Source organism: Vicia villosa, linkage group LG1 (assembly GCF_029867415.1).
Source record: "Vicia villosa cultivar HV-30 ecotype Madison, WI linkage group LG1, Vvil1.0, whole genome shotgun sequence".
Lineage (NCBI taxonomy): Eukaryota > Viridiplantae > Streptophyta > Magnoliopsida > Fabales > Fabaceae > Vicia > Vicia villosa.
This window is the reverse complement of record NC_081180.1, coordinates 250,490,601-250,501,614: the sequence shown is the minus strand read 5'-3', so window position 1 is coordinate 250,501,614 and position 11,014 is coordinate 250,490,601. Positions and strand designations below refer to the sequence as shown.

At 36.2% G+C, this 11,014-nt stretch overlaps 1 protein-coding gene across 1 annotated transcript; it reads right to left on the bottom strand.

Annotated features, from left to right (window-relative positions):
- Positions 1-5,155: 5,155 nt before the first annotated feature.
- On the bottom strand, positions 5,156-9,432 carry LOC131645150 (DEAD-box ATP-dependent RNA helicase 42-like). Its single transcript, XM_058915810.1, has 3 exons — positions 9,276-9,432; positions 5,583-9,086; positions 5,156-5,497 (listed from the first exon to the last, which is right to left on the bottom strand). The coding sequence occupies exon 2, from the start codon at positions 9,075-9,077 to the stop codon at positions 5,586-5,588; it is 3,492 nt and encodes a 1,163-aa protein (XP_058771793.1). The 5' UTR covers positions 9,078-9,086; positions 9,276-9,432; the 3' UTR covers positions 5,156-5,497; positions 5,583-5,585.
- Positions 9,433-11,014: the final 1,582 nt, after the last annotated feature.

Here is an 11,014-nt window from a genome sequence, read left to right as displayed (position 1 = left end):
ATTAGGCACTTATGTTGTATCAATACCAATTAATATCATGTATAATGTATTTTCCAGATGTATATTACACATGGTGTTATAATTGGTATTAGAGCAGGTCGATTCTCGAGCCAGCCTTGAAACATCATAAGTAAATCAATTTTCGCCTCATATTTTTGCTTTGCCAACATGATTCTTAATGTCACTGTATATAGTATTGTGCTTTATCAACCTAATTCTATATGTGTCGCAGGTAGGATCATAGTTGAGCGACCACGAGGACTCCTAATGATTAGTAGAGTTTGTGCTTTGAGAGTAGGATCAAGTCAAGAGTTTAAAAGTAAGGACAATCAATGAGCTTGGTTAAATTTGTAGTAACATTTGTGTTTCAGGTAATGTGGGAGTGCAAGGTGGAACATGGTTCGAGCAATCCTGCAGGGTTACAGGAGTCGGAAAGTTAAGGATTTCTATTAGATGAATTTGTCGATGTTGAGCAATGTGTGAGCCTGTTAGTAGAACAAGATTGACCCACTAGTATGAAACAAGTATTACATGTAATTTCGTGCAGTGAGGGAGAAATGATGATTTTGTCGCACGTATGCTACAAGGCTCAGAGGCAAGGTGGTGTATTGATGTCTTAGGTTGTAAGGTCACTAGAGCATCTTGGAAGAACGATAATACTTCAAGGAGTATGTTCGGAATGGTACCTTCCAAATGGATGAAGGTTTGAGAGGTATTGAAAGTCAACATCTTTGTGAGGGTTTAAGGAAGTGGTGAAGTATGTGAAGATACTCAAGGACATGACGACATATTCCAAGCAGGATATGTCCGCACTAGACGAATCGTAGGAGATAGTCCTAGTGTACCCAGTCCTAGAAGGGATATTGTGTTCAAGATAATTTCATCAGGAGTTCAATGTTAGTAAGAGCTCGCATGGAAATGTTGAGTTGCCTAAGGATCAGTTTAAAGAGGTTCATGCCAATAGAGAGCAAGCATTTCAGATCTAAGGAATTTGTGGTAGAATGGTTCTATAATAGGAGTTAAGAAGGTCACCTTAGAAAGAGAAGCAAATGCGGAGTTTATGAGTAGTGTAAATCTTGCAATACAACTATCGTAATTAGTTGTATTTCGAAAAAATTCAAAGTGGGATCATTAAGGTTTCATTGATGCTAAGATAGGAAAATGCAGCTCGTGATTGTTCACGTAAGAAGATTTCTAGAGTATAAGGTAAAATAGAGAGAGGTATATTTTAGTACTAAGAAAGTATGTGATAATAGTATTATAGTCATAAGTATGTATTTTTGGGTTATCTTGTATTGAAGTGGTTGTGGAGTATCACACTACTTAGTCGAACAAATGAGTCGGCGTCCTGAAAGTTTAAGCATGTGGCTATCAATCGAGAGCGAGCCAAGCTTATATACGAAACTAAGCGTGGATCGTGAAACGGGCTACATCGCGTGGACTTCTAAGTAGTTCACAAGATATCCAGTTGTGAGTCGTTCGAATATGTAACCTCCGTGTGATGAAACGTATAGTGGATGTTGAGCTCAGAAGGGAATCCAAGCCAGTAAGTGCGTGGGAATATTAGGTTCATATTGAGTGTGTATTATTTGGTTTCCAAGAGTAGGAGTGTCTTATTGAAAATCCTGTTGTTGCTTATCTTTTTAAGTAGTGTTTGGATTGATTGGTCACAGAGTATGATGTTCACATCTTGTTGGAACTAAGTACATCCCGAATCTCATTTGGGTACAATTATGGATGAGCTAGTTTGAGAAAGGAGTTGTAAGTTAATGCAAGCTATATTGATAGTTTTAAATTGGAATTTCGGAAGGTATATTTTGTAGTTGATCATCGGTATAGATGTCAAAGAAAATAGACGTTTGGGAAGCTAACTTTTGTGAATTGTACTCAGTGTGAGTAAGTCTTAAGGTGTATCAGTATTATGACTAATGAGAACCATAAGGAATGAAGTTGGGAAGGACTTACCAAGTGATGCTCTCGAGGAGATCGGTTCAGTATCAATGAAATTGCACCAAGGTTCAACCATATGCCCTTACATTTTACTCTATTTTTGAATGTATGTACGTAACACATTTAAAAACTAGCAACGAGATATATGTTTATTTTTTTGCAAATGATATAGTCCTTAGAGAATAGGATAAAAATTTAAATCAAATGTTGGAGACTTAGAGACAAACTTTAAAAGTGTATGACTTTTGCCTAAGCAAAACTAAGATAGATATATGAATGTAAGTTTCGCAAAAGGAGAATTGTCTTTAACCTAGAGATGAAACGTCTTACCACTAGTTTTATGGATTAAATATCTTGTGTCCAAAGTACACAACAATAGAGAAGTAAAAGGAGATACAAACCATTGAATTCAAGTTGAATGCTTAAAATGGAGAAAAACCTCATGTGTTACGTGACACAATAAAATCACTTAAACTAACGCAAAGATTTTATCTAATAGTTGTAAGATAGACAACGTTGTTCAAGACAAAATAGTGGATAATAAAAAACCAATGCAAAAATAAATCAAGATGTTATGTTATATGTGCAGTAAAAAAAAAACTACTAGAAAAATTATTGGAATAATGCCTATAGTAGAAAAAGATTGTGAAAATAAATTTAAATAGTTTGGACAATGTAAAAAGAAAAGAGAAAAAGGGTGATGCACTGACAGTGTAAAATAGTTTTACACTGTCAACCAATCACAACCATGTATCCAATTCCATCACACTTTTATTTTTAAAAATTTTTAATTACATGGCAAATTGCTCGTTTCCTATTGGATGACAGTGTAAAACTGTTTTACACTGTCAGTGCATATCCATTAAACCCAAAAGAAAATGTGTGAATTTTATTATAAAGAGTAAGAGAATATCAAATAAAAAATAGTCAACTAACTACTATAAAAGCTTTTTTTTTTTTTTTGAGATTAACAATTTTAACTTAAATATAATTTTATTAAATTTTAACATAAATATAATCTTATTGAATAAATGTAACAGGAAAGTGGGGGTAATGATTGGTTGTTATTGCAATTTGCAACACCACAAATTTCTTTAAGGCTATGTTAAAGAATTTGGAAGGAAATGAATCGTTTCCGAAAATGATTATTTTTTTTAAATAAAGAAGAATATTTGACATTTTAAAAAAAATATTGTATAGAATGATATAAAAGTTTATCATTATTATATTTTTACTCTTTATAATACTATAACAACATAAAAAATATTTAAAAATTTTATATAATTCCTCCAAAATCCTAATTCAATACAAATTTTGAATTCTTCAAATTAGAAATTTTTTTGTGTTATGAATAAAAACAAAACCTCCAAAACTCTCCCAACCAAAATCCTTCAATTTTTTCCATTCAATCCTTATCTTTTATTCAAAACCTCCATACTCCCAAAACTTGCAAAATGGATGGTCCATCTAGAAAATGAAATATTGTCTAATATAGACCACTATAAGTAATTCATCAAACATTGGCGAAAACACTATCTCGTTTTCACGACTAAGACAATGACTAGACTAATGTTGGTTTAACAAAAACACTATCTCGTTTTCACGACTAAGACAATGACTAGACTAATGTTGGTTTAACAAAAGCAAGGAAATTGAGTTTTGGAGCAATGATGAATATAGTCACGACATTCATTAAATTTATTTTTACACAAGACAGTTTTAAATGCCCATGTCTCTCCAAAAGGCAAAATCCTCCATAACTCAATACCTAATTCAAATTTAAGGTTTCAAGTGAGAACATGGGTGTTGCTACGAACTACTGAACAAGGAAAGTTTGTATTTGCATTTCACAGTTAGTGTTTCATGGAGCCAGGCCAATATATCAGCAACACCTAGGTAAGAAATTAAGATAACAAGATGTGCAAACTGCGTCAAAGATCCCAGATCTTTTTCAAGAACTTTGACATGTACAGAACACTCTCATCCATCATGTTCACAAATCACAACTCGGCCTAGATTCCGAGTCTTCTTAAAACAATTGTTAGCATGGATAACATCTAACTAGAAAGCCAAATTCCCCGCAGTCAATGACTGCATACATTCAGTCAGGAAATTTATGGCAGTCGGGTCAAAATTGGGGTGTACATATCTCAGGCTCTAAGTTAAGATTTCAAAGAAAACACAGTCAACTAACAGATCTCATGACTGCAGAGAATCCAGGTTAATCTAACAGGGGATGTTGAAAGAACAGACATTAACTACAAAAAAACCACCAATGTGTTGTCAAACTTTCACTTCTAAGCTATCATTTTCTTCCTCGCACTAGGTAACAGGATGTTTACGTCTAACTCAACCCCCTGAATGCTGATCTCGATAACTTTCCTGTGATTAAAGCTGATCATCATATGGGAATTTGCAGAGAAAATAACTGGATAAATCAGATACCACAAGAAAAATGTAAAATTAAGATGAAATATGCATCAAAGACATCAAGCAATTAACACTGGTCAAGTTGACAAAACAGAAAGAGCAAAGATTAAGAAGTGAAACCTTGTCAGCAAGTCAGGGTCAACCTCTTTAATAATTTCCACTATGTTATTTCTGCTTATAAAGTGAGCACATGTGATCCAATAAGTCTAACAGAGAATGAGTAACTGTGTCTAACTCTAAGCCCATATAGATTGCAAGTAAAACAAATTCCTATGCCATACATAGACTACTTTAAGTCCCAAAAGGAGAGGAAACATACACTTCATCTATCACCAAACCAAGACTACCATCATAAACCATTTGTGGATTGAACATCAAAGTCTATTTTTGAAATAAGGAACCTTATCACTAGCATGCATGCCCACTTCCTCTCCTACAGAATCCTTGTTAGCTTTCCTTCATTAACTGCAAAGATTTACATGCAACCGGTTCACAAAGCAAACATAACAAAAGCCCGTGTCCTAAATGATTTTTGCTCAATCTAATGAATAAACAGATATAAACAAATAAAAAAATAAGGTAAAATGTATAGAATGCGTATTGAAGAAGTCTATGGAATGATTATGCACAACTAAGAGCCATCGAAGCACCAGCTGTCTCGTTCTTCGTTCTAGTGGGAGAGAAAGCATCCTTCAATCTGCAATGTTCAAAGAAGGTGAACCCTTCCATCCAGCACAAAGTAAATCGAATTAGCTGATTAAAAAAGGGATAAATGTAAATCGAACGACTTTCCTTTTCCCAAACCAATCCAATTCTTAAACACTCCTTTGGAATTACAACATAAAATATAGAATTGCTGAATTCACCAAAAACAAGGGTAAGTGTAAAGCAATTATCTTATAAGTGCCATGACTACTTTATAAGCCTAAATTGATGATTTAGATGCCATGACAACATATCAATTAAAATGGTCAATTTGACATAAAGATATGTCTTATGGAACATGTGCTGAAATCCAAATCAGTGCAGCTAGGAAAACACATAAAAAAACTGAATCATGTGATCTTCCCAATCACATGTTGTATCCCTTTTCAAGCCAAAAATATCGAACCAAAACCTGAAAAAAGACACATGTAAAATCAGATTAGAACTGCAACTAAATAAAATAAGCATTACTAAACTCAATTATATCAGAATCTTACCCTTTATACAACAGAGTATTTGCCTGGTTGAGTTCCACCAGGTAGTTGCAAAGCCTGATTAGTGATGTCTTCCAAAACACGCTTCAATTCTACTTTGGCTCTTTTAACTGACTGCTCACTAGGACCCTCAATGAACAAATAGAGTTTGCGATCCCCAGGTCCTGCGACTTTGCCAGGTGGGAAATACTGTCCCCTGGTGGTAATAGCAGCTCCGGTCCACTCCGAAATGGGGCCTAAAGTTTCCTTGTGTGTGACTTTCCAGCGAGCATTCTGAGGGAAATCATTTATTTCCAGCTCGGCCTCATAATGCTCTGGCAATGCTTCAGATTGTATTTTTGCCAAGTTGTGCTGCAGGTTTATAGCAGCTAGTGCAGCTCGAGCTGCCCCGTCGTTTGTAGCAAGGGGTAGTCCTGTTCCAGGCAAGACTGTTGCAGTCTGGAGACCAAGAACAGAAGGCAAAGAAACAGGTAGCCCACCATTTGAAATCAGTTGGGTTGCAGAGATGGGAGTAGACATTGAGGGAGCATTTGCTTTTGTCGCAGCAATAATCTGAGCAAGAGCAGGGTGCTGTGAGATATCACCTCCTGCCTTCCTAATACCGTCATCTTCGTCTTCAGAATCTGACTTGTCTTCTTCAAATCCATATTCTTTGGCTTGAGCTTTCTTTGCTGCTTTCCTTTCCTCATCTTCTTCTTCATTAAATTTAAAGCCACTGCCTCCATAACCAGTCCCATGGGCTTGCTCCAGTCCTTGAGTCACTTTCACCATAAAGCCAGCGGCAAGGGATTTCAGATCATCGGGAACAATCTGCTCAGATAGCTCCAATGCTTTCACCAGATCTGGTGCATATCTTGCATCTTCTTCCGAAATAAATGTGATGGCACAACCTTTCCGGCCAGCACGACCAGTGCGCCCAACACGATGTACGTAGTCTTCATAGTGGTTTGGAACATCAAAATTGATCACCAATTCTAGCTCCTTGACATCTAATCCCCTAGCAGCAATACTTGTCGCAACCAACAAATTGCAAACATTGCTTTTAAAATCAGATATTGTGGATTCACGGTCTGTTTGATCCTTAGCTCCATGAAGAGAAAGACAAGGATAACCGTGCCTGAGTAGATCCTTGAACAAGGAATCACATTTCTCCTGTGAGTGGACAAATATTAAAATCTTTCCCTTTTCGTACCATTCTCCGAGTAGTTCCAAGAGTCGTAGGAACCTCTCATTTTCTGGCCTCACTTCAACTAACTGTGCAATATCTTTGTTCACAACACTCCTCCCACCAACTTGCATTTCAACAGGTTTATTCAAAACCTTGCGAGCTAAAATTTCAACCTGGCGGGGAAAAGTAGCAGAGAAAAGCACTGTTTGACGATCCGGTCGAATATTTTGAACTATTCTCGTGATTTGAGGTTCAAAGCCCATGTCAAACATTCGATCTGCCTCATCCATTACCAGATAGGTGACTCTACGCAAATTAGTTATTTTCCCACTACTGGTGCATAGTATGTCAATCATCCTACCTGGAGTACAAACCACTATCTCAGTACCACGTTTCAACTCACTGATTTGTTGAGCAACACCAGAGCCTCCATAGACAGGGACACACCTGATACCCATTACCTTTGTAAACTTCTTTATATCACTGTGAATCTGTTGAACAAGCTCTCTTGTAGGGGCCATAATAAGCCCAATAGGTCCATCTCCTGCAAGAACTGGTGGCTGATCCTTGATATGCCTCAACATTGGCAGAACAAAAGCAAGTGTTTTACCAGACCCGGTTTTGGCAATGCCTATGCAATCTCGGCCACTCATAATTACAGGCAACGCTTGAGCTTGAATAGGCATTGGCTTTTCAAAGTTCGCCTTCTTTATTGTATCCAAAATTTTGCTAGTAAGTCCAGTCTGGTTCCATGACTTTATAGGCTTGGGCACATCCTTTCCATGTATCTTTAACTCTAACTGCTTCCTGTATAAAGCAACTTCTTCAAGAGTCATCTTTGAGATCTCCTTCACTTCAATATAGAAATTCTTTTTGAACGGTATATAGTCAATCTTTGAGTGGTCAACTAAAGAAAGTTTTTCAACTTTCGTTTTCTTCACTCTTTTCATGAACTCGTCATCATCTTCTTCAACTGGATCCCCGTCAGTTTCAGGATCTGCATAATCTGAGTCGGACTCTTCGCCAGGAATTATCCTGCCAATAGACTTCCCTGAACCTTTCCTTGACTGTCTGCCATTACTACGCCCGTCCCCTTTATCTTGGGGTTTCAAGTCAGAAGTTATATCAGAAGGTGTTGAGTTAACAGTATTGTTCAGCTTTTCAACCTCAGGAAGAACCATAGAATTCATAAAAGCATCCAATGGGTCTATTTCCTCGTCTGAAGGAGCACCAATATCTCCATTTTGTAAATCAGGCGCAACTGTTCCATTGTCAACATCTACCACCATTGACTCCATAGGTTCCTTATCAGCAGGTTTTTCGTCTTCGTCTACATCCATAGCAGTATGTTTACCTGTTCCATCTTCATCATCAGATTCCTCCCCTTCAAGTGTCCAAGCCTTTCCCGACTCAAGTTCAGCAGCACTTGCTTCACCTTGCTTTTCTCTTTCCGCCTCTTCCTTCTTCCTCCTTAACTCCTGCCACTCTTGAACTCTTCTCCTCCGTTTTTCCATTTCATCATCTAACCTCCTTTGTTCATCTTCCATCTCCTCCTCACGGGTAGGTTTTTTCTCTCTGTCTTTAGAATCCGAGTCATCCCCGTCACTCTTTCTTCTAGGACTTCCATCAATTCCCTCAATTTTCCTGTTTGATTTGCTAGAACTTTTCTCCTTCTCTCTCCCCTTATAATCCTCGTCCTCTTTCTTATGCCGCTTCCGATTCCTCTCCCTCAACTCACCATCACTGTTTTCACTATCAACATCTCTATGCTTCTCCCTCTCTCGTCCTCTCCTCCCTTTATCTCTATCCCTTTCCTTTTCCTTTTCTTTTTCCTTCTCTCTCTCATGATCCCGCCTCTCCCTCACCCTTTCTTTCTCTCTAATCCTCTCCTTCTCTTCCTTTCTTTCCCTCTCTCTTTCTTTCTCCTTTAATCTCTCCTTCTCCTTGTCTTCCCTCTCCCTCACTCTCTCCTTTTCTTTCTCTTCTCTATCTCTTTCTTTCTCCCTCACTCTCTCCTTCTCTTTCTCTTCCCTATCTCTTTCCCTCTTCCTATCCCTCACTTTCTCTCTCTCAACCTCATGAACACGCACCCTATCCTTCTCCTTAACATCTCTCCTTTTCTCCCTCTCTCTATCATGCTTATCATCAGAATCACTACTTTTCTCTCTATCATGTCTTCGAGACTCCCGATCCCTCTTCTCCCGATTATCCTTATGCCTACCTTCACTTCTATCCTTATCCTTACCTCTTTCACCAGTTCTATCGCGATCGCGATGACTCCTCTTCGAATCACCGTCTTCTTTTCTCGATTTATGTTTTACCTCATCCATTACTTTCACCTAAAAAAACAAATTCACACACAAATATCAGCAACGAATTCCTAATTAAACAAAAATAATAAGCATATAATTTCTAAACCCTAGAAGATAAATTCAATCATTCACGATGCAAACTGGTACGAATTCGATAAACAATGGAATTGAAGAAAACTAGTGTGCGTAACGGTGGAATTTGAAGAACAAATGTACCTTGGGGATTTGAATGTAACTGCGAAACTGGAAGTGATGAGGAAGTGATGATTTTGAGAAGGTGGAATCACGTTGAAGCAGGTGCTAGGGTTTTCGGCAGAGGAGAAAATTGATAAGAATCAAATATAATAGATCCTGTTAAACAAAGTAAATATATTAGAAATCTTTTTTTTTTTTGAAAAATACTCAATCAAAAGATCATCAATTTATTTTATTTTCAATGTAATTTTAATTTATTTATTTTTAATCAGTTAACCATCCGGTCATATTTATAAGTAAATTAATTTTTTTTTAGTACAGTTTAACTAGTCTAGTCTATATATATGGGCTACATATTAATGGTCAAATATATCAAGAAAATCGAATTTATTAATAAAGAGGAAGACTATTCGATCTTACAATTGCGATTGAAAGGGGTTGCAATTACAAAATGTCAGAAATGTCTTCCGAACTAAATTAGGTCGTCCAATAAACCAGATACTGGTTAGGGGTGGAAATAGGCTAGGCTAGGCTAGGCTTTAGAAGGCCTGAGTCTGGCCTACGATAAACTTAAAAGGCATAAGCCTGGCCTACGGCCTATCATAGGCTCAGTTTTTTGGCCTGGCCTGGCCTTTTTAAAAGTCTGGCATGACCTGAAAGCCTATTTAAAAAGCCTGTATCTCATTAAAGTTTTCAATTAATCTATATAACTTAAGAAGTCTTGTAGGTCATATATAAGTAAACCTATTTAGCATTTGTTATATATATATATATATATATATATATATATATATATATATATATATATATATATATATATATATATATATATATATATATATATATATATATATATATGAACCAACTTATTTAACATATTTCTAATATATATATAAAAATATAGACCGGCCTATAAGGCTTCATAGGCTTTTTTAATAGCCTAAGTCTGACCTATTTAATAAAATAGGTTTTTAAAAAAGCCTAAGCCTGGTCTCTTTATTAAAAAGGCCTGGCCTAGGCCTATGTAGGCTAGGCCGTAGGCCCCTGTAGGTCGGCCTGGCCTATTCCCACCCTTAATACTGGTGATGAAAATCCAAACAAAAAAATAATTAGTTCTCAATAAAAAATAAAAATAATAAAAAATAACATATTTTCTATATTACTAAAATAAATTTTATTAATTCATCTTTAAAATATTTTGACTTAATTGCAATTTTAGTCCTCCTATTTTGTCTTTTTCTTGATTTTGATCCCTCTATTTTAAAAATAACTATTTTAGTTTTCTTTTTAAATTTTTTGTGCACCCCCTATTTTGGTTTTTTCTCCAAAATTAGTTCATATTTTTGTCCCATTTTCAACATAAAACTCAAAAGGGGATCAAAATCGTGGTTTTAAAAATGGAGGGACTAAAAAAAAAAATAGAAGGACCAAAGTTGCAATTAAGCCAAATATTTTAATAATTTTAATATTATATTATTGTAGTAAAGATCAATCTCAATTTAAATAAATTTTGCAAATGCTAATAAAATTGAAAAGTAAATACAATATGAATGCTAAAAATACTTATACTTATGGGGGAGACCTCGCCTTTAACGTCTCCTACTCGTTCCGTCATGGAAAATGTGAAAAAAGAAATGTCTTGATCAGAGAGAATTTAAAGTCAATTGACTAAACTGCGTCTTCCTGTGAAGTAAAGATTCAACGACCCACTACCATGACTAAGTGGGAGGTTATCATTCCCAAAATTCTATACTTTAGGC